Source organism: Geotrypetes seraphini, chromosome 3 (genome assembly GCF_902459505.1).
Source record: "Geotrypetes seraphini chromosome 3, aGeoSer1.1, whole genome shotgun sequence".
NCBI classification, from domain to species: domain Eukaryota; kingdom Metazoa; phylum Chordata; class Amphibia; order Gymnophiona; family Dermophiidae; genus Geotrypetes; species Geotrypetes seraphini.
Window position 1 is genome coordinate 329,059,486 of NC_047086.1, and position 24,382 is coordinate 329,083,867.

The 24,382-nt window shown below is 45.2% G+C and overlaps 1 protein-coding gene across 5 annotated transcripts in view; it reads right to left on the reverse strand.

The window, feature by feature from the left end:
- PPP4R3B (protein phosphatase 4 regulatory subunit 3B) overlaps positions 1 to 24,382 on the reverse strand; it is a 234,886-nt gene that overhangs the window by 99,528 nt on the left and 110,976 nt on the right. For 4 of the 5 annotated variants that reach the window (XM_033937914.1, XM_033937913.1, XM_033937915.1 and 1 more), the window contains exon 8: positions 23,428 to 23,559. The exons of the other annotated variant lie outside the window; for it this stretch is intronic. In XM_033937914.1, the coding sequence (XP_033793805.1) occupies positions 23,428 to 23,559 (132 nt within the window). The remainder of the gene's footprint in view (positions 1 to 23,427; positions 23,560 to 24,382) is intronic. 5 annotated transcript variants of the gene reach the window in all.

The window sequence follows — 24,382 nt, forward strand, 5'->3', positions numbered from 1 at the left end:
CTTTCTTCTCCCCTGTTTCAGTGGGTTACCCGCAGGTAACAACCACCGTGTCATTCTCTAATATGAAACTCCAAAAGAGGGGGTATATCACCCCCCTTGCGGTAAGAGTTCACCGTCCAGTAATTGCGAACTTCATATATATATATATATATGATCACTCTCCGAGACTTGAATGAATTTTATATATGTTTTTCACTTTTTAAATATTTAAATTATATCAGCTCTTCATTTTCTTAGATAATTTTTAAATATCTTAAATTGCAAATAAGCAAAGAAATCACTGGAATAGTTAATGAACACTTCACTTAGCTTTTTTGAAAATTATCTTAGTCTGCGGTGTTCTTTGCTCACATGTTTAAAGACAATAGACTGTCCAATTCTATATATGTGAGTTCACAAACAATTGGACTCCTGAGGAAGGCATGTTCGCCAAAACACAGACCGTGTAGGGTCCAGTTGGATTTTTACCACTGTATTTTTTATCATTGTACTTTTTTTCATTGAATTTTCATGTTTTTATATGTCGGTGTATAAAAAATTATCTCCAGAATATCTGTATCCACAGTTTTTTGTTTTCATTGGTGGATTGTTTTCACTGTGGGTCATTGGGTCTCCCCATTTCTCTTTATTCGACTGATGCTTGAGCCTGACTAGCATCCTGAGAAGAATAATAATAATAACTTTATTTTTGTATACCGCCATACCCCAAAGAGTTCTAGGCGGTTCACATTAGTTAAACAGAGATTACAAGTGGTTACATATCAAATTGATCATAGAGTTGCAAACAGCAAGGCGAGAGTAGTTACAAGTGGTTGCATATCGAATTGATCATAGAGTTGCGAACAGCAGGGAGTGAAGTGGGGGGAGAGGAGGGAGAAGGGGGAGGGGAGTAGAGGAAACATTGGAAACGCATAAAGGAATTTGTGTGTCCAATCCAAGACAATGAGGAGAATATTTCCTAGAATAGAATTGAGGCAGCTTGTGATTGATAGGGGACACAAACAGGTCTACCTGAGGAGTCCCCCAAAGAAAGAATATTTGATGCAAGATTAAGGAGTTGAGCATCCACTCGTGTGATTGAAGAAATCTGCTTAGTTTGTAGGCAAGAGTATTTTGTGCTCCTTGGACATAGACAGCTTTTAGAAATATGTTTTGAGCAATAGCCTACTACTACTACTATTTATTATTTCTATAGCACTGAAAGGCATATGCAGCACTCTACATTTTAATATACAATAGACCAGGGGTGCCCACACTTTTTGGGCTTGCGAGCTACTTTTAAAATGACCAAGTCAAAATGATCTACCAACAATAAAATTTAAAAAAACACAAAGCACACTGTACGCAGAGAAAGTGTTAATTATCATTCCTGTTCTGGGGTTTTGTCACCTCAGTAACAACCATACAAAAATAGACAAATATACCCCCTCCCTTTTTACTAAACCACAATAGCAGTTTTTAGCGCAGGGAACTGCGCTGAATGCCCAGCACTACTCTCAATGCTCATAGGCTCCCTGCACTAAAAACCGCTATTGCGGTTTAGTAAAAGGGGGCCATAGTGCAAAATATAGACAGCAGATATAAATTCAGACACATTTTATCACTAAATTGAAAATAAAATCATTTTTCCTAACTTTGTTGTCTGGTGATTTCATGAGTCTCTGGTTGCACTTTCTTCTTTGGACTGTGCATCCAATCTTTCTTCCCTTCTTTCAGCCTGTATGCTTCCTCTCCTCCAGACCTAATTCCCTCCCCCAACTTTTTCTTCCTCTCTCCCTGCCCTTTCTTTCTCCCTGCTTCCCTTTCTTTTTTTCTCTCTTCATGCTCCCTTTCTTTTTTTCTGTTTCCTTTCTTTCTTTCTTTCTGTCTCCTTGCCTGCTCCCTTTCTTTTTCTCCCTGCCTTCCCCCAAGCCATTGCTGCCGCCATTGGGGAACAGGCCCCCAAGCCGCAACTGCCATCGGGTAACAGGCCCCAAAGCCGCCACCCCAAGCTCTCTCCCTGCTTCCCTGCGTCGGGCTGACCAGCATTCCTCTCCCCGACGTCAATTCTGCCGTCAGAGAGGAAGTTTGGCCCAGCCAGGCAGCGATTGGCTGGCCCAAACTTCCTCTCCGACGGCAGAATTGACATTGGTGAGAGGAAGGCTGATCGGCCCGGTAGATCGCCAAGGCAAAGTGAGTCTATCACGGAGCCCGGGATGGGCTCCGTGATCGACTCACTTTGCCTTGGCTATCTACAGGTTTATCGTGATTGACCTATTGGGCACCCCTGCAAGAGACAGTCCCTGCTCAGTAAAGCTTACAATCTAATTTAGACAGGACATTTCAGGGTTGGGGAGATTATGGTAGAGGAAATGAGACAGTAGGTATAGGTATCTGACAGCAGTGAGTGGGAGTTAAGAGTTGAAAACAGATTCAAAAAATTAGGCTTTTAGCTTGGATTTGAATACTGGTAGGGATGGAGCATGATGTATTGATTCAGGCAGCCTGTTCCAGGCATACGGTGCCGCAAGAAAGAAGGGACAGAGTCTGGAGTTGTCAGTGGAAGAGAAGGGTACAGATAAGAGGGGCTTACCTGATGAACGAAGATCACGGGGAGGAACATAAGGGGAGAGGAGTGAAGACAGATATTGGGGGCTTCAGAGTGAATGCACTTGTAAGTCAGCAAGAGGAGTTTAAACTGTTTTTGGAAATGGATGGTGAGCCAAAGAAGTGACTTGAGGAGAGAATCAAAGAACTCGTTCCCCTTTGTCTGTTTATGTAATACATCCCAACTTGATTGTCCGGGTGTACTAGGAGGACTTGATTAGATATAATGTCTTGAAAAGTTTTGACAGCATTGTGAATGGCTCTGAGTTCCCAGAGGTTTATGTGGAACTATTGCTCTTGAGCAAATCAGTGACCCTGTGTAAGAAGACCAACCAGGTGAGATCCTCAAGAATACTTGGATGAGTCTGTGGTCAGAACTTTCTGATGTGGAGGGATTTGAAACAGCAGCCCTTTGGAAAGATTTTAAGATTTCATCCACTACTGCAGAGATTGATGAAGCTATGATGTAACTATAATCTCTTGTGAGAATGGATCGAAAGCTTGAGATCATCGAGACACCAGGAACCACTGAGCTGTCCTGAGATGGAGTCTCACGAAGGGGTAACAGACTGTAGACACCATGTGTCCTAATAGGATCATCATTTGTCTGGCTAAGATGGATGGATGATGATAAAACTTGATTGCAAAGTTGAAGCAAATTGTCTTGTTTTTGCTGAGGCAGGAACACCCTTAGTTGAATTGTGTCTAGCAGGGCTCCTATGAATTGTAGAGTTTGAGAGGGTTGAAGTTGAGATTTTGGAAAGTTGAGAGTTTGGAAAGTTGACTTCAAACCCCAACTACTGAAAAACAGGATTGTTGAGAGTTGTGTTGCTGAGTTGTGTTGCTGAGTTGTGTTGCTGAGAGTACCCCTTGAGGAGAGGCGTCCTTTATGAGCCAATCATCGAGATAGGGAAACACTTGGAACCCTTGTGCTCTTAAAGCTCCTGCTACTATTACTAAGCACTTGGTGAACACTCTTGGCTTTTCTTTTACGAAGAACTGGTTTAAGCCTCGGAGGTCGAGACCTGGACGTAGACATCCCATGTGCTTTGGGATGAGAAAATACCTGGTGTAGAACCCCTGATTTTTCTGAGCAGGGGGTATTAAATCTATGGCATTTAAATGAAGCAGAGTCTTTATTTCTCAAAGAAGAAGGGACATCTGCTGGGGGTTTAAAGAGGACTCTCTTGGAGGATGATTTGGAGGTATAGTGACAAAATGAAGAGAGTAACCTTCCTTGATGAATTTGAGAACCCACAGGTTGGTTGTTATCAGAGTCCAACATTGATGGCATAATTGTAGACCTCAGATTGGTTGAGTAAGAGGCTGAGAGAGGGGAAAAGCAGCTATGCTCTCCATGAACACATCAAAAAGACTGGGCAGGTTTTTGAGGAGCTGCCACCTGAGCTATCTGAGGCCGCTATTGATTTTGCTTAATTTGCGGTGGTGGCCTAGAAGCAGAAGGTTTATCAGTTTATAACCTCTCATAAACTGAAGATGGCATGGCTGAGGATGGCTGAGGAGATGGTGTGAAGAAGAGGGATTTCACTTCGAGAGGAACTGGACAACGTTCTGGGGCAAGAACAAGCTCTACAGGAGAAATGGACTACACCTGAGCACGGCGGTAACTAGACTACTAGCAAACAACGTCAAGAGAGGAATAGAGCAAGCTTTAAACTGAGAGGAAGGGGAAAGCCGAGAGTCGACCAGGTGTTGATGATTCAGAAGACAGTATCCCGAAAGGATACTGAGTGGGAAAAGTGCAGGGAAGACACCAACAACGTCAAACAAGCAACAAAATACCAGCGGAGCCAGACAAATCAGGAAAGGGATAGGAGGAATCTACTACATGGGGAAGTCAATAAGGAGCAAGAAGAAGAAAATGAACGTAAAAAAGAAACATACCACGCCCCACAGGAGGAAGACAAGAGAGACAATAAGCAAAAGTCTGCAGAACGAGAAGGGGACGGAAAGAATAATGAATCGCAAGGGAAACCAACAAGAAAACAAAACTATCGAGACTTAAACTGTATGTACGCTAATGCAAGAAGCTTGACGAACAAAATGGGGGAACTAGAAATCAGGGCCAAATATGAGAATCTAGACATCATAGCAATCACGGAAACATGGTAGAACGAGGACAACAAATGGGTCACAGCACTACCAGGGTACAAGCTCTACCGAAGAGACAGGACACATTAGAAAGAAGGAGGAATAGCACTTTACGTAATGGATACAATTCAATTGATCGGAGTGGATGCACCAACAACTAATGGCCAACTGGAATCAATATGGGTTAAAATACTAGGAAGAAAGGGAACCGAGATAAAGATGGAGCTGTACTACCGCCCACCCGGGCAAACAGAAGCAATAGATGAAGAACCGAGAGCCGAGTTGAGGCGAGAATGTAAAAACGCAAACACCATAGTTATGGGAGATTTCAACTACCCAGGGATAGACTGGAGCCATGGAGTTTCCAATTGTTCAAAGGAATTGGAGTTCCTAGAGACTGTAGGGGACTGCTACTTGGAACAGCTCGTCAAGGAACCAATGAGAGGGACAGCTATTCTGGATTTAATCCTCAACGGGCTGAGAGGACCTGCCCAAGAAGTGGAAGTAGCGGGTCCTTTAGGGAACAGTGACCATAACACGATCCAATTCAAAGTGGAACTAAGTATGCCAAAGGGGAGGAGAACCACTGTAACAACGTTAAACTTCAGGAAAGGGAACTATGATGCCATGAGACACATGGTAAAGAGAAAACTCAAGAACAGCTCCAGAAAGGCACAGATGGTGGACCAAGCCTGGACCTTATTCAAGGACACGGTGAACGAGGCGCAAAACTGGTATATACCCAGATTTAGAAAAGGGTGCAGAAAGAATCAAGCAAAAGACCCAGCATGGTTAACAAAAGAAGTTAAGAAGGTGGTAGGAGATAAGAAAAAATCCTTCAGGTCGTGAAAAAAGGATAAAACCGAGGAAAATTGGAAAAAGCACAGGAAGCACCAAAAAGAATGTCACCGCGTGATCAGAACAGCAAAGAGAGAGTATGAAGAGAGACTTGCAAAGGAGGCACGGAACTTTAAACCTTTCCTTCGATATGTGAAAGAGAAACAGCCGGCGAGGGAGGAGGTGGGACCCCTGAATGAGGGGGATAGGAAAGGAGTGGTAAAGGAGGAAAAGGAAGTGGCAGACAGATTAAACACGTTCTCGTCGGTCTTCACGAAAGAGGACACAGTGATTGGCTGAGTGGAAGACTTCAGAGGGTGGTGGTCAACGGCACCCTCTCTGAGACATCGGAGGTGACTAGCGGAGTACCGCAGGGCTCAGTCCTGGGACCATCCCTTTTCAACATATTCATAAGGGACTTGACCCAAGGGCTTCAGGGTAAAGTAACACTGTTCGCCGACGACACCAAACTAAGTAATATAGTAAGTGAAAGCAATCTCAAGGATAGTATGACGTTAGAAAACTGGTCCTCGACATGGCAGCTGGGCTTCAACGCTAAGAAATGTAAGGTCATGCATCTCGGCTGCGGAAATCCATGCAAAACTTACACCTTGAATGGAGAAACACTAGCTAGGACTTCAGAAGAACGGGACTTGGGAGTAATCGTCAGTGCAGACATGAAGGCTGCCAAACAAGTGGAGCAGGCCTCATCCAAGGCAAGGCAAATGTTGGGATGTATCAATAGAGGCTTCATCAGCCGCAAACCTGAAGTCATAATGCTACTTTACAGAACCATGGTGAGACCTCACCTGGAATACTGTGTGCAATTTTGGAGACCACACCACCAAAAAGATGTGCTTCGAGCTGAATCGGTCCAGCGAATGGCCACTCAAGAGTCTCTCATACAAGGAAAGACTGGGCAAACTACAGCTCTACACTCTTGAGGAGCGTAGAGAAAGGGGAGACATGATTGAGACATTTAAGTACATCACAGGTCGTGTCGAGGCGGAAAGCAATATATTCTTCCCCAGGGGACCCTCGGTCACAAGGGGGCACCCGCTCAAACTCAGAGGAGGGAAATTTAATGGTGACACCAGGAAGTATTTCTTCACAGAAAGGGTGGTAGATCACTGAAACAAACTTCTGGTGCAGGTGGTCAAGGCCACCAGCTTGCTCGACTTTAAGAATAAATGGGACATCCACGTGGGATCCCTACAGGGGGTCGAGCTAAGGAACTGGGTCAGTAGCACTCAGACTTGATGGGGTGGGTCAGAAGAGTGGGCAGACTTGATAGGCCGTAGCCCTTTTCTGCCGTCATCTTTCTATGTTTCTAATGTTCCGGAACCGGAAAAATTCTTCAAGGGGGACCAAGAGGAAAAATTATCATGCATGGAGGTAAGCCTCGAAGACGTACTCAAACAGTTGGAGAGGCTAAAAACTGACAAATCCCCGGGCCCGGACGGAATTAACCCAAGAATACTAAAAGAACTTAGAGACGAAATAGCGGAGTTACTGCAGCAGATTTGCAACCTATCCCTGAAAACAGGGGTAATACCGGAAGATTGGAGGATAGCGAATGTTACACCTATCTTCAAGAAGGGATCCAGAGGCGACCCGGGGAATTATAGACCGGTCAGCTTAACCTCAGTTCTGGAGAAGATGGCCGAATCATTAATCAAGGATAGTATCAGTGAGCACATAGAAAAAAATAAGCTGATGAGAACAAGCCAGCATGGTTTCTGTACTGGAAGATCTTGCCAAACAAACCTGCTGCACTTCTTCAAGGGGATAAGCGAACATTTGGACAAAGGAGACCCGATAGACATAGTATACCTGGACTTCCAGAAAGCCTTCGACAAGGTACCTCATGAGTGCCTTCTAAGGAAACTGTGGAACCATGGGGTGGAAGGGGACATACACAGATGGATCAGAAACTGGCTGGCAAACAGGAAACAGAGGGTAGGAGTAAAGGGACACTATTCTGAATGGAAAGGGGTCACAAGTGGCATCCCACAAGGGTCAGTGCTGGGACCACTGCTATTCAATATATTTATTAATGACTTGGAAACAGGGACAAAGTGTGAAGTTATAAAATTTGCGGATGACACAAAACTCTCGGGTATGGTTAGATCTGTTGAGGAATGTAAAGAACTCCAAAGGGACCTGAACAAACTGAGTGAGTGGACAAATAAATGGCAGATGAGCTTCAATGTGGAGAAATGTAAAGTTATGCACATAGGGAAAGGGAACCTGATGCATAACTACATGATGGGGGGGATGACATTGAGAAAAGGCAACCTAGAAAAGGACTTGGGGGTTTTGGTGGATAAAACAATGAAACCGGCAGCACAATGCGCAGCAGCCTCAAAAAAGGCGAACAGAATGTTGGGCATTATCAAAAAAGGTATCACTACCAGAACCAAGGAAGTTATCCTCCCGCTGTACAGGGCAATGGTGCGACCGCATCTGGAATACTACGATCAGTACTGGTCGCCATACCTAAAGAAAGATATGGCAATACGCGAGAGGGTCCAGAGAAGAGCAACAAAAATGATAAAGGGCATGGAAAACCTCTCATATGCTGAGAGGCTGGAGAAGCTGGGGCTCTTTTCCCTAGAAAAGCGGAGACTTAGAGGGGATATGATAGAAACTTATAAGATCATGAAGGGTATAGTGAAGGTAGAGAGAGACAGATTCTTCAGACTGGCGGGGGCAACAAAAACTAGAGGGCACTCAAAACAATTGAAGGGAGATAGGTTCAGAACAAATGCTAGGAAGTTCTTCTTCACCCAGAAGGTGGTAGACACCTGGAATGCGCTTCCAGAGGAGGTGGTTGAGCAGAGTACGATTTTGGGTTTCAAAAAGGGATTGGACGAGTTCCTGAAGGGAAAGGGGATCCAGGGGTACAATTAGAGGGTTACTATACAGTACAAAATGCTCTTGAATAATAGATCACTACAGATCATTGACCTGGGGGGGCCGCTGCGGGAGCGGACTGCTGGGCATGATGGACCTATGGTCTGACTCGGCAGAGGCAATGCTTATGTGCTTATATGAATATGAAGGCTTAATAGACTGCTTGTGGCTTTTTGTTGGTGGAGCTGCTGCGTGATCCTAGTGCTTCAATCTGTCTTTTAAGGACCATGTCCACCTTGCAATCATGTGCATTCTTCAGCATCATCCCTCCCTTGCTAGGGAGGAAGGTACAATACCATTTGCCACCTTTAGGGAGCCTTCTGTTGGTCAGTGACTAATGAAGTGATGTCCAGATGGACTGGAAAAAAGGTAGTCAGTGCTTGCACCACATAACAGAACACTGGGAGGTAGAGGGCTGTTGAGGATCCAACTTCAACTCGAGTGTCTGAAATGACATGAAGAAGTTGCAGACTTGAAGAGACAGCGCACTGAGGGATCATCATTCTGATCAACAGCAGCCACAGCCTTCTGACCTCCAGTCCCAGACAGGGATCCCATATCATCCAAGGATGCAGCGGATGCCTAAGATAATAAAGACACAGAAAGGGTCTTTCAGTCCTCCCAGTCCTGCTCTGAATGGTCACCGATACTTAGAGCCGGCTTGTTCCGAGGCTGCGAGGTCTGCATGGAATAGAACTCTCCCTGTCCTGGAGTTTGCGTGCTCATAGGCAGTGTAGTGCTCCCCAGGCCCAAGTCCCCTCTACTTCTACAGCTTGCGCCTGTCCTCGTAGTCCATTTACAATAAAGTCCAGAATTGTGTTTCCTCTCGTGTTTTCCTTGACAAGTTGTTCCAGGAAGCAATTGCCTACAGCATCCAGGAACTTGGTCTCCCTACCGCAGGCGGAGGTGCCTAGATTCCAGTCTATTCCCGGGTAGTTGAAATGATAACTGTGTTGCCTCCCTTGAATTGCGTTTGATCTCATCTATCATTTCTCCATCCATTTCTTCAGGCTGCCCTGGGGGTCAATAGTAGATGCCGATTTTCATTTCCAATCCGTTTGCTCCCGGAATTTAGACCCATAGAGACTCTAACTTATTCATACTTTCAGGCGTGTTCTCTCCAGTAGATTCGATTCCCTCTTTGACATATAGGGCAACGCCACCACCTTTGTGACCCACTCTGTCTCTGCGGTATAGTTTGTATCCTGGTAGCACAGTGTCCCAGATGTTTTCATCGGTCCACCATGTTTCCGTGATGCCGATGATGTCAAAGTTATCCTTTTGTGTCAAAGCTTCTAATTCGCCCATCTTGTTCCTTAGGCTCCTTGTGTTCGTGTACATACACTTGAGTATGTGGCCTGTTCCTTTCTTGCATTTCTTTCCCTCTTGTGTCCCTTTAGATCTGTCTTGCCTGAGATCTGGCGAGTCTTCTCCGCTATCTTTCTCCACGGTATCCTCCAGAAACATCGACTCTCTTACTCGGTCGACTGTCAGCTTCCTAGTTTAAAAACTTCTCAACTTCTCTCTTGATGTTGTTTGCCAGATGCCTCATTCTGTCTCTGCTGAGGTGGAGTCCGTCCTTCCTGTATAGCTTGCTCTTCCCCCAGAAAGTCGTCCAGTTGCGCACGAAGTGGAATCCTTCTTCACACCAGCGCCTCATCCACGCGTTGACTGCTTGCAGCTCCATTTGCCTCTTCTCATCTGCTCTGGGAACCGGCAGGATCTCCGAGAACGCTACCCTCGGTGATCTGGTCTTCAGCTTCCTTCCAAGCATCCGGAACTGTTCCTTCAGTACTTACCTGCTGTAATTCCTGTTGCTCACGTTGTTAGTTCCCACATGGATCACCACCGCCATATCTTCCTCTTTCACGCTCTGTCGATGATCCTGTCGATGCAGCTCACTATGTCTTCTATCTTGGCTCCTGGTAGGCAAGTCACCAGCCGATCCTGTCTTCCTCCTGCTATGTGGCTGTCAACTTGCCTGATGATTGAGTCCCCCACGATGATCGCTGTCCTCTCTGACTTCTCTTGCCTCTCCAGCCTCAGGTCCGTGTCCCTGGTGTACGCCCATCTCTCCAGCCGTAGGTCCATGTCCTCTGTGTACTTCCATCTTTCCTCAACCTGGTGATGTCTTTCATCTTCTTGTGGGTTCCCTTCGTTGTTTCCAGGTGTCGCTGCTGTGTTACCCATTTCTTCCTTGTGTTTGTCCTCCAGGTGGTCCTCACTCACTATGGGTGTGTTCCAGCAGTTCCACTGTTGTTGGTGATTCTCCACGGCTTCTCTGTACGCCTCCTCGATGAACTTCTCTAACTCTCGGACTTCTTCCTCAATGGTGTCCTCCATAAGAACATAAGAACATAAGCAGTGCCTCTGCTGGGTCAGACCAGAGGTCCATCGTGCCCAGCAGTCCGCTCTCGCGGCGGCCCAACAGGTCCAGTACCTGTGCAGTAATCCTCTATCTATACTCCTCTATCCCCTTTTCCAGTAGGTAATTGTCTAATCCTTTCTTAAACCCCATTACTGTACTCTGCCCTATCACGTCCTCTGGAAGCGCATTCCAGGTGTCCACCACACGTTGGGTAAAGAAGAACTTCCTAGCATTCGTTTTGAATCTGTCCCCTTCTATCTTTTCCGAGTGCCCTCTTGTTCTTTTATTTTTTGAAAGTTTGAAGAATCTGTCTCTCTCTACTTTCTCTATGCCCTTTATGATCTTGTAAGTTTCTATCAAATCCCCTCTAAGTCTCCTCTTCTCCAGAGAAAAGAGACCCAATTTCTCCAATCTCTCAGCATATGAAAGGTTTTCCATACCTTTTATCAGACGTGTCGCTCTCCTCTGGACCCTCTCGAGTAACGCCATATCCTTCTTAAGGTATGGTGACCAAAATTGGACGCAGTACTCCAGATGCGGGCGCACCATCGCCCGATACAACGGCAGAATAACTTCTTTCGTTCTGGTCGCAATACCCTTCTTGATTATACCAAGCATTCTATTCGCTTTCTTGGCGGCCGCTGCACACTGTGCCATCGGCTTCATTGTTGTGTCCACCATTACCCCCAAGTCCCTTTCCTGTATACTCTCCTTCAATAATATCCCTCCCATCGTATAGTTGTACCTCAAGTTTCTGCTTCCCATATGTAATACTTTACATTTCTCAACGTTGAACTTCATCTGCCACCTCGTCGCCCATTCCCCTAGCTTGTTCAAGTCCCTTTGCAATTCTTCGCAGTCTTCTATAGTCCGAGCACCACTAAAAAGTTTGGTGTCGTCTGCAAATTTTATTATCTCACACTTTGTCCCTGTTTCTAGATCATTTATGAATATATTAAATAGCAGTGGCCCGAGCACCGAGCCCTGCGGTACACCACTCGTGACCCTCCTCCAGTCAGAGTAGTGGCCTTTCACTCCTACCCTTTGCTTTCTACCTTCCAACCAGTTTCTGATCCATCTATGTACATCTCCTTCCACCCCATGGTTCTTCAGCTTCTGGAGTAGACGTTCATGGGGCACCTTGTCAAAGGCTTTTTGGAAATCTAGATATATGATGTCTATGGGGTCTCCTCTGTCCATTTGTTTGTTAACTCCCTCGAAGAAGTGCAATAAGTTCGTTAGGCACGATCTACCCTTGCAGAAACCATGTTGACTGGTTATCAGTAGTTCGTTCCTTTCGAAATGTTCATCGATGTTTTCTTTTATCAGAGCTTCTGCCATTTTTCCCGGAACCGAGGTCAGACTCACTGGTCTGTAATTTCCAGGGTCTCCTCTTGATCCCTTTTTAAAGATGGGCGTAACGTTGGCTATCTTCCAATCCTCCGGGATCACGCCTGTTTTTAGGGACAGGTTGCAAATTTGCTGTAGTAGTTCCGCTATCTCCTCCTTTAATTCTTTCAGAACCCTTGGATGTATTCCGTCCGGACCCGGGGATTTGTCAGGTTTTAGTTTTCCTATCTGCCTGCGTACGTCTTCAAGGCTCACTTCTATGGATGTTAATTTTTCTGTTTGACTTCCATGAAAGAATTGCTCAGGTTCCGGTATGTTTGAAGTGTCCATCTTGAAGTTGTCTGCGTTTCTGTCCTCCTCCTCCACTGCTCGAAATGCCTCTAGTTCCAGTACTCTGCCTTCCAGGAGTCTAACTTGTTTCTTCAGGCGCTCCAGTTCCCCACATCGAGTGCATACATAAGACCGCCTCCCAGAGGGGAGGTAGTCATACATATGGCAAACGGTGCAGAAAACTGGGTAGCTCAACATCCTGCTTCCGTTCGCTGCTTCCATTGTTGTCTGCTTGCTGGTCCATATGAAGTGGCTTCTCCCTCCTTGCTGGTGCAGCTGCTAGTGTCTCCTCTCTGTCGGTGTGGCTGCTGGCGTCTCCCCTCTGTCGGTGTGGCTGCTGGCGTCTCCCCTCTGTCAGTGTGGCTGCTGGCGTCTCCCCTCTGTCAGTGTGGCTGCTGGCGTCTCCCCTCTGTCAGTGTGGCTGCTGGCATCTCCCCTCTGTCAGTGTGGCTGCTGGCGTCTCCCCTCTGTCAGTGTGGCTGCTGGCGTCTCCCCTCTGTCAGTGTGGCTGCTGGCGTCTCCCCTCTGTCAGTGTGGCTGCTGGCGTCTCCCCTCTGTCAGTGTGGCTGCTGGCGTCTCCCCTCTGTCAGTGTGGCTGCTGGCGTCTCCCCTCTGTCAGTGTGGCTGCTGGCGTCTCCCCTCTGTCAGTGTGGCTGCTGGTGTCTCCCCTCTGTTCTGCTTACTGGTGTGGTTGCTGGTGTCTCCCCTCTGTTGGTGTGGCTGCTGGTGTTTCCCCTCTGTTCTGCTTACTGGTGTGGCTGCTGGTGTCTCTCCTCTGATGATGCCAGGTCAAAATGATGGGTTTTGAGGCAAAAAGAAGCATTTGAAAAAAATAAATAAAAATCCTAGATGGTGCCATCAGTAAAATCACCCCAAAAATGGCCCGTGGGAACTTTCTTGAAAAAAAAAAAAAAATACGGAAAAAGGTATTTTGGAGGTGTGGGAACCTATCTCCAACCTCAGAAATGGTTCATAGTCATTCGTGCACGAGATTTCAGCGCGCCGACATTGCAGCGCCGACAATTTGGCGCAAGACACCAGCGCACCCCCTAAAAAGTGACTTTTAAAGAGCTCTGACACAGGGTGTGAGTGGGGAACGCCCCCAGTTTACTTCATACTCTTTGCGCTGCTGTTGAGAGGGGGTTTGAAGCCTCCATTATAGAGTAAACTTAACTTTTTCCAGATTTTTTAGGAAAAAGTTAAGTTTTCTCTATAATGTGGGGGGTTGCATCCCCCCCCAATGGCAGCGTGAACAGTCTGAAGTAAAATGGGGGGTGCTACCCCCCGTCGGAGCTCTCTAAAAGTCACTTTTTAGGCGGCACGCTGGTGTCTTGAACCAAATTGTCAGCGCTGCAATGTCGGCTGAGGAGTCGGAGTCGAGGAGTCTGAGACAATTTTGGGAACCTGGAGTTGTGGGTACTAGAAACTGAGGAGTCTGAGACAATTTTGGGTACCTGGAGTTGTGGGTACCAGAAACTGAGGAGTCAGAGTTGAAGGATTTATCTACCAACTCCACAGTCCTACTCAGAAACCATCCCCGTCCGATTCTCTCCATTGGGAATAATGGGAGTACTTACTGTGACTTCTGGTGCCTGCCAGCTTGCAGCAGCCTGCCTGCAGGGAAAGGATGTCTGCCTAAGAAGCAGCTGGGAATGGATCCACCACTGGAAATCTTCTGGCTGCCAATCAGGACTCTGACCAAGGACTCCGACCCCCCAAAACCCATGTGACACGTTGGGGGAGGTAATTTGTAGCCGGTTCTAATACCCAGAGATTTGTTACACAGGGGCCCTAAAGTCAACACTCTGATAAATCATCAGGCAAGCAAGTTCCCAGGGGAATGGACCCCATGCTCATGATGGACTGCAATGTAGGCTGGCTCCACAGGTACTCCAAGAGATTGTCCTGCAAGCCCTCCTTTCTCTGGTGGATTAAGTCCAAGAAGGGAGCCTGAGCACTGAAGCCACGCAGGAAAAAAAGGAACTGATGGCCAAAAATGCCCCAAAATAATGAGAGAGCAGAGAACACAGTTTACTTGAACAAGAAAAACCTGAAGAGAGAGCTATTCTCCACTGCTGAAGGAGAAGAACATAGATTTGAGTGACAGCCTTCTGTAAAGTTTGCAAATAAAGGATGACAACAGAGCTTCAGTACAGAATCCTGTGTTTTTGCAACAGAATGTGTCTATATTATACCATTTCTTCGTCAAGTCAATATCAACTGGTTCATTTTTGTGGCCAACTTTCTTTGAGATTATGCTTCTGTGGGTATTATCTTTGGTTTTGAAAACTTTTCAAATCTTTTCTGTTTCGATTTAACTTGGGCTTAATTTTGCCATGTAAGTTTTATGTTTTAAATCTGTAATTTACAAACAAATTGGTCTGTTTTTTAAAATTATTATTTGTTATCTGTCCTTGAACTATTTAAGTAAAGGTGGAATATAAAAAAACTTGTTAAGATAAGAACAGGAATCATGTTACATAGCACCAACCCAAAGCACAAGAAGTTATAAAACAATTCAGTGTCATCATCTGCACATACAAAACAATTTCACAGTTCTGGCACAAATTTCCAATGCTATCTAATATAGATCCTTTTTAGCTCATGCTGTTCTGACCAAACATCCTCTTCCACTCCTATAAACAAACAAGATTCTATGCTTTCACTTCCTACTTGGCATAGCAAATTCACACTTCAAATTTCTGACATCCAGCTTTCTGTGAAAAAATATTTGCTGATGTTGCATTTGATGTTATCTCCTTGTAGCTTTATCTCATGTCCTCCAGCTTTAGAACTTCTCCTCATTTGGAAAAGGGTTCTTTATTCAGTAATTCCTTTCAAGTATTTAAAGTTCTGTATCATATCCCCTGTTTCCCTTCTCTTTTAAGGTATGCATATTTAGGACTCTTCTCATATCTGTATTCTGTTTCCATCTATTTATTTATTCATTCATTCAGTTTTCTATACCTTTCACCCAGAGGAGCTCAGAACAGTTTACATGAATTTGTTCAGGTACTCAAGCATTTTCCCCTCTCTGTCTCAGTGGGCTCACAATCTAATGGCAGGATGGCACATACCGTATAATCTCGTTATAACGGACTCGTTTATAACGGAACCTCACCTATAGCGGATGAGGTCCGCTGGCCCGGCCGTGCGCCATTATAAGCATACAGAAAATCATCACATATAGCGGGCTCGAATATAACGGGCTTTTGGATAAAACAGACAACCAATTTGGTCACCAGAGCCGCTTTTAGCTGTAGTTTTCTTTGGCTATAATGGATATGCAGGCTCCGCCTAAAAGGCACGGTGATATAGTATCAAAATGCAGCCCAGAAGAAAATGACAGAGTATTTTTCTTTCCAGTATAGTACGACAGTGTTCTTCAACCTTTTTACACCCGTGGACCGGCAGAAATAAAAGAATTAGTTTGTGGACCAGCAAACTACTAAGACTGAAATTTAAAAAAAAACATTTCTGCCCCGTCTCCGCGAGCTCGGTCCCCGCAAACCATCTGATCCCATCTGCACAAGCCGCAGTTATGATTTTATATTGAACGTATTTTATTAAAGTATAAAAAGAAACAATATTCTGTACAATTGTCATTTTATAAATACAAATACACAGAGCAAGGACCAACAAAACCCCTGTCTCCCCTCTCCTTCACATATATCCCCTCTACTATCAAGAAAACTGAACAAGCCAAATTATTACAGAATGCTACACAGAAATACCATGCAAACAGAATACTGCAGTTACACATAGCAGGAATAGGGTTAGGGGAGTGCCCCCTGGTCCGAGAGAGCCCTAAGCCAGATGGAAGCTAAAGAAGCACTGCCTGGGCTTTGCAGTCCCCAGTTATGTCTCTAGCAGGATATATATTTCAAATCTGATATATTCTAATGACAAAACAGAAATAAAATTATTTTTTTCTACCTTTCGTTGTCTCTGGTTTCATCTTCTTTTCACTCTTTTCCTTCCAGTGTCTGCCCTGTCTCTTCAATCCAGTGGCTACATGAATGGTGCAGGGACATGAACTTCGGCTTCCTGGACCATGGAGAGGCACTAAAGGGACTGCAGGGACCAGATGGACTCCACCTGACAAGGAGAGGCAAGAACGTCTTCGGACATCGACTAGCCCACCTACTCCGAAGGGCTTTAAACTAGGTAAGTTGGGGGAGGGTACCCACTCATGTACTAGCGCAGTAAGTAATTTTCCAGGAGAGGTGAATCGACACTCTATTTCTGAGACCGAGGTAAGTTCACACAGTAAAAACAATCATATAAAAGCCACTCAAACTCAGGCGGGAAATTCTACACAGGGTCTTAGCAAACATAAAGTATGGAGGGCTATGTATGTTAATGCACACAGCTTAGGCAATAAAATTCTAGAATTAGATACAGAGATAACGAACGCCGACCTCGATGTAATAGCGATATCTGAGACTTGGTTCACAGACTCACATGGGTGGAACATGGCTATACCAGGATACAACTTACTTCGTTGGGACAGAGAGGGAAGAATAGGGGGTGGGGTAGCACTATACACTAGAGATAACATCAAAGTCACCAGAATCACAGATGTCAACTACACCGGGGAATCACTCTGGGTGAACCTGGCCAGAGGAAACGAAAAATGCTTGTATTTCGGTGTAGTATACAGGCAACCAAAACAGCAGGAAGACAGGATATGGAACTAATCAAAGACATTGAGAACATCACCTTACGCGGGGACACGGTTCTGCTAGGGGACTTCAATATGCCTGATGCTGATTGGAAGACACTTTCCGCTACTACCAGCAGCAGCAGAAGGCTTTTAACCTCCATAAAAGGGTCGCGATTCAAACAAATGGTGCTGGAGCCCACCAGAGATCAGGCGACACTGGACCTGATACTCACCAACGGAGAAAGCGTTTCAGAAGTTTCGATAGATAATACACTAGCCTCCAGCGACCACAACATGGTATGGTTCAACATCAAGATAGGCTTCACTAGATCAAACAGCAACAAAGATCCTCGACTTTCGGGGCACTGACTTTAAACGCATGGGAGATGGCGCTACAAAACCAAGTTGAAACCAATAATGTAGAGGCTATGTGGTCAACCCTGAAATGCACCTTACATGAGGCAACAAACCGCTATACAAAAACAGTAAGCAAACGACGGAGGAAGAACAAGCCCCAGTGGTTCTCTGCAGAGATCTCGGATCTTGTCAAGGAAAAGAAAAAAGCTTTTATTTCCTACAAGCATACTGGAAACAGGGTGGCAAAAGAAGACTATCTGACCAGGTCTAAAACAGTCAAAGCGGCAGTCAGAGAGGCCAAGATTCAAAAAGAAGAACAACTAGCGAAAAACATTAAAAAAGGGGATAAATCCTTCTTCAGATACATTAGCGAGAGGAAACGAAACACAGATGGGATAGTACGTCTCAGGAAAACAGACGGGACCTATGCAGAAACGGATTCTGATAAAGCCAAACTACTAAATGAATACTTTTGCTCAGTCTTTACTTGTGAAGCGCCGGGGACCGGTCCACAACTGCAGGCAAGGCAAACCTCGGAAGACCTGTTTCAAAATTTCAAGTTTACACCCAGCAGTGTCCATGGCGAACTATCAAAACTCAAGGTGAACAAAGCCATGGGACCGGAAAATCTACACCCCAGGATTCTTAGGGAGTTGTGTGATGTCCTGGCGGAACCGCTATCCGTGCTGTTCAATCTTTCCCTAAGTACCGGAAAAGTCCCCATGGACTGGAAAACAGCTAACGTCATTCCATTGCACAAAAAAGGTTGCAGAACGGAGACTGCGAATTACAGACCGGTCAGTCTCACCTCAATAGTGAGCAAACTCATGGAAAGATTTATTAAACACGAATTAGATACGATCCTGACCGAGGAGAATCTACAGGATCCCCACCAGCATGGATTCACAAAGGTAAGGTCCTGTCAATCCAATCTGATCAGCTTCTTTGACTGGGTTACAAGGAAACTAGATATGGGGAAGTTTCTAGACGTCGTGTACTTGGACTTCAGCAAAGCTTTTGATAGCGTCCCGCACCGCAGATTGTTGAGCAAGATGACTTCGATGGGATTGGGAGTGATATTGACGACATGGGTCAATGACTGGTTAAGCGGTAGAATCCAGAGGGTAGTGGTTAACGGTACCCCCTCCAATACATCGGAGGTGACCAGTGGAGTGCCACAGGGATCGGTCTTGGGACCGATCCTTTTCAACATATACATAAGAGACCTGACTCAAGGGCTTCAAGGTAAAATAACACTATTCGCCGACGACGCCAAACTATGCAACATAGTAGATAACAGCACCTTGCCCGACAGTATGGAACAGGACCTGCTCTTATTGGAACATTGGTCCTCGACTTGGCAGCTAGGCTTTAATGCCAAAAAATGTAAGGTCATGCACCTTGGCAGCAAAAACCCGTGCAGAACTTACACTCTGAATGGTGAGACCTTAGCTAGGACTAGGGCAGAACGTGATTTGGGAGTAATCATTAGTGAAGACATGAAAACTGCCAAGCAGGTGGAGAAAGCTGCATCCAAGGCTAGACAAATGGTGGGATGCATCCGTAGAGGTTTCGTCAGCCGGAGGCCCGAAGTCATAATGCCCCTGTACAGATCCATGGTGAGACCTCATCTTGAATATTGTGTTCAATTCTGGAGACCACATTATCAAAAAGATGTGCGGAGAATCGAGTCGGTTCAGCGAATGACCACCAGGATGGTCTCTGGACTCAAGAACCTCCCATATGAGGAAAGACTGAATAAATTGCAACTATACTCGCTCGAGGAACGTAGAGAGGGGGGACATGATTGAGACTTTTAAATATATCATGGGCCGCATCGAGGCGGAAGACGATATCTTCTTTCTTAAAGGACCTTCAACCACAAGAGGTCATCCGCTGAAAATCAAAGGTGGGCAATTTCATGGGGACGCCAGGAAGTATTTCTTCACCGAAAGGGTAGTCGATCATTGGAATGAACTTCCATTGCAGGTGATTAACGCCAGCAGCATGCTCGATTTCAAAAAGAAATGGGATATGTATGTGGGATCTCTAGCCGGGTGAAGTCTGGGGGTGGGTCATTAGCGTGGGCAGACTTGATGGGCTACAGCCCTTTTCTGCCGTCATATATTCTATTCTATTCTATTCTATCTGCCCGTTCCATCCAATGTCTGCCCTCTCCCCCTTCCATATGTATCTGACTTCTTTCTATGCCCCCTCCCCTTTCCATCCAGCCTGTGCCTCCTCTCTTCTTTTTACATCATTCATTCCAGCTTCACTGCTTTATTCATTTTTATCTCTCCTGCACCAGATCTAGCATCTTTAGCCCTCTCTCATTTCTCTGCTGACCCCCTGTCCAGCATCAATCTCTCTTTACTTTTTCATTCCTCTCTCTCCCCTTTCCCTCATCTGATCTCTTCATTCCACCCTGACCCCCTTCCCCTCCTGTAATCTCCCTGCCAGTTGTTTCCTTCCTTTTTTCCTTCTCCCCCTATCCAACAGTAACTCTCTTCCCATTCCTTTCCCTCTTCCCCTCCCAGCAGCAGCTCTCCCTTTATCCAGCCGCTTCCCAGCCTCCAACAGTGGTTTCCTCCCCTTCCAGAAGCTCTCAGTACTTGCCTGCAGCAGCAATTTACTTAGGCAGTCTTGGGTCCGTTGCCACCTCTGAGGAAAGAGGAAGTTGCCGGTGAATCACTGCCCTGGCAAGTACGAGAGCTGCTGGGAGGGGAGACAGCCACTGTCGAAGGCTCCCATTGATCTTGCTCCCATGCACACTGACCATCTCCCTTCCACCTGTACCTGCAACTTTCTCCCTTCCACCTGCACAATCCCTGCGGCCCTCTTCGGCGACTCGGCAGGGGTGGTTATAAAGACAGGCTGCCGACATCGGGACCTTCTCTCTCTGAATCCCACCTATTTTGTTTCAACTTCCTGTTTCCAAATAGGCGAGACTCACAGAGGGAAGACCCTGACGTCAGCAGCCTGTCTTGATCGCCCGAGACAGGGTGAAACAGCAGCCTTCCGTCAACACTACAGCAGTTGGCAGGAAATTTAACCGCCGACTCAATCTTGCTAGCCCTGCGCAGACCGGCGGTTGAAGAACAATGCTTTAGAACATCTTTTAGTGTTCTGGTTTTGCAATCATTTTGTGCCATACCAATGTTTTGCTGAGTTTTGTTCTTGATGTTGCTGATATGCTTGTGCAGTGACTGTTGTTCATTGATTGAATGTTGTTTCAAGTTGCCCTAAATAAAGTTTTTAAAATATGCAACTCTGGATATAACGGAGTCTGGATATAAAGGACTGTTTTTCCAGGTCCCTTGAAGTTCGTTATAACGAGATTATACTGTATTCATATCTAGCAGGATTATAAGGAATGGCTTCTAATGACACCATTGCCAGATCTGGCCTTCCTCCTAAGGGATAGTTATCCACCTTCTTCAATCCCACAATTTCCTTGTAAATGTTGACAAGTCAGCCCTTCTGCCTAAAACAGTGGTTCTCAACCCTGTCCTGGGGGAACCTCAGCCAGTCGGGTTTTCAAGATATCCCTAATGAATATGCATGAGAGAGAATTGAATACCTGTCACTTCCATTATATGCAAACCTGTCACTTCCATTATATGCAAATCTCTCTCATGCATATTCATTAGGGATATCTTGAAAACCCGACTGGCAGGGGGTCCCCCCAGGACAAGGTTGAGAACTACTGGCCTAAAAGAAAATGTTCTTTATAGAAGCATTTTTTGGACCCAGAGCAAACAAAAGTTTTTCTTCTGCAGGAAAGACAAGAAACAGTGATCCTATCAGTTGAAACTGCTCAGTGCTCCCCTTTAGTCACAACTAGTGCTTATTTATAAATGTTAGGCCACATGGCTTCTGCAATGCATGTAGTCCTGTCTTTCAGAAATCAAAACGAAAACAACTTCAGGTTTTAATGGAAAAGTTCCGGCGTTTGTCTTCCAAGAAAAAGCCATTTATCTTATATAAAGCCATGTTACAAGAGTGGACCATAAAAGTCAATCTACTTAATGGACACCCCTTTACATGGGCTTTGCTCTATAGCAGTGGTCTCAAACTCAAATCCGTTGCAGGGCCACATTTTGGATTTGTAGGTACTTGGAGAGCCTCAGAAAAAAATAGTTAATGTCTTATTAAAGAAATGACAATTTTGAATGAGGTAAAACTATAGTTTATAAATCTTTCTTTTTGGCTAAGTTTTAATAATAATATTATAATTTATAGCTAAAGAGACATATGATTAAGAAACACTTTTATTTTACTTTTGTGATTATGATAAACATACCAAGGGCCTCAAAATAGTACCTGGCAGGCCGCATGTGGCCCCCGGGCCGCGAGTTTGAGGACAATGCTCTATAGCTTAATGTCATACTACTGCTTGGACCATGCTTCAATAAATTATAGTACTTATATACAGGCAGTCCCCAGGTTAAGAACAGGTTCCGTTTTTTAAACCATTCTTAAATTGAATTTGTATTTAACTCGGATCCTAGCATTCTTTCCACCTTCAGGCCCCTCTTGCATTCCTTTTCATCCAACCCACTGTTCCCTCTCCACCACCACATCTAACATTTCTCCCTTCCCCATGCATCTCTACCTTACTCTTCTCCCAGTCCCAGCACCAAATCCAATAATTCTCTTTCCCTCCCTGTGCCCAACAATTCTCTTCTTTTTTCATTTTCCCATGTGTACCATCTCTCTTTCCTTCTCACACCAAATTTTCCCTTTCTATTCCCTCTCCCACCTCAGCATCTCTTTCTGTCACTCCATTCTTCAATCCCATGATCCAACTTCATGCCCTCTCCCTCCTTTCTTCCATCCTTTGTCCAAGATTGTGCTCCCTCTCGAGTCCCAACGTGCCCCTCACTCTCATGTCCCTCCATCAGAGGGAAGGCTTCCACGTCAGTCATAGGAGTCGTGTGTAGGAGCCTCTGCCCGCGGCTTTTGTCCAGAGAAATGACTGCGGCAGGAAGGAAGAGGCAGCCGGCAAGAAGGTAAACATCCGCGGGAGGAAGTGCGAATTTGGGACACAGAATGGAGTGAGAGAGAGAGAGGAGTGCATTGGGACACGGGGGGAGGGGAAGGGCGCGTTGGACCACCGAAGGTTTAATAAGGACCATGTTCATAAGTGAACGTCCGACGTAAGTCAGATATTCGTAAAACAGGGACTGCCTGTACTGTAAAAACCCTTGTTATAAATATCCAGAGCAGCAATAAAAATAATAATAATGGAGGAACTCTCATAATGTGCCACTCAAAGCCAATATTAGAGCTCACAATAGGTATTATGATATTGATATTGATATTATGACATTCTTTGGTTCAATCAGACATAGTGCATTCAACTCTATTCAACTTTCAACACTGAAGCATTTATCTAAGAAATTCAAGAAATTCTGAACTTGGGCGTCATCCACTTGTGTGCCCAAGTCAATCTTCTTTGTTGACAGAGAAAATAAAAATTGCTTATCTGTAACAGGTACTCTTTGCAAGCACACAATTCTACCCAAAAGCACTTACTTAGAAGGTTATAAATAATGGGAAGCATCCTGATTAATATTACCAGAATACAAAGCAATTAAATAGATACCAGTCAAAACAAATCTTGCTTGAAAAAATCATTACACTCCACAGAAGCAAATGCATATTGCGATAAATGTGCATGCATACTATCATGTCACAGATTATCTGATTTATTATGCTATTTTATGTTGAATCAGGGAAATGCTGGGTTCAATGTGCTGATGTTTGATACATAAATGACCTATCAAATAAAATCTGAGGACAACTACTAAACACACTGTATTATGTTTCAATTAGAAGGTTTAACCACCTATGACATTTGATGAAACAGCAAACATTCTTTACCCCATTTGTTTGTTCTTACATTAGCTGTGGCTAACATGTTCTCTGGATCGATTAGAGTACGTAACAGTCCCATTAACTGAACGGCTCCTCCAAGTTCAGGGTCAGTATCACAGATCATTTGTTCAATTACTACATTAATGAGCAGAATATCCTGTAGAAAATCAAAATACAGTTTTAAAACATTTTCTTAAAAACCCTACTTATATTAATAGACTAAAAGTTCTCAACCAGCCTTTGGGTCACACCAAGCCAATTAGATTTTTGGGATAGCCAGTCCCCGGGATAAGAACGGGTTCTGTTTTTTTAAACCGTTCTTAAGTTGAATTTGTATGTAACTCGGATCCTAGTATTCTTCCCACCTTCTCTACCTCCTTGAGGCCCCTCTTGCATCCCACTGTTCCCTCTCCAACACATCCAGTATTACTCCTTCTCATCTCTCTCTTCTCCCTGCGTCTCTACTTCACTTCTCTCCCACCACCATATCCAATAATTCTCTCTCCCTCCCTATGACCAACAATTCTCCTCTTTCTTTATCTCCCCCATGTGCACCATCTCTATTTCCCTCTCTCAGATACCCAATTCTCCCTTTCTATTCCCTCTCATCTCAGCATCATTTTCCCTCACTCCCTCCATTCTTCCATCCTATGGCTCATGCTCCCTTCCCTCTTTCCCTCCATTCTGTGTCCCGTTCATGCTCTCTCCCTCCTTCCATCATTTATCTGAAGTTTGTGCTCCCTCCCTCCCGAGTCCCAATACACCACTCTCCCTCCATTCTATGCCTCAAGTACGTGCCTTCCTCCGGCAGGTGTTTACCTTCTGGCCGGATCACTCCTCCTTCCTGCTGCAGTCATTTCTCTGCACAAAGCCGCAGGCGGCGGCTCCTACACGCCCCGTGGCTGAGCCAGAAGCCTTCCCTCTGACGTGGGAGGAGCTTGCTCCAATGTCAGAGAGAAGGCTTCCGGCTCAGCCGCAGG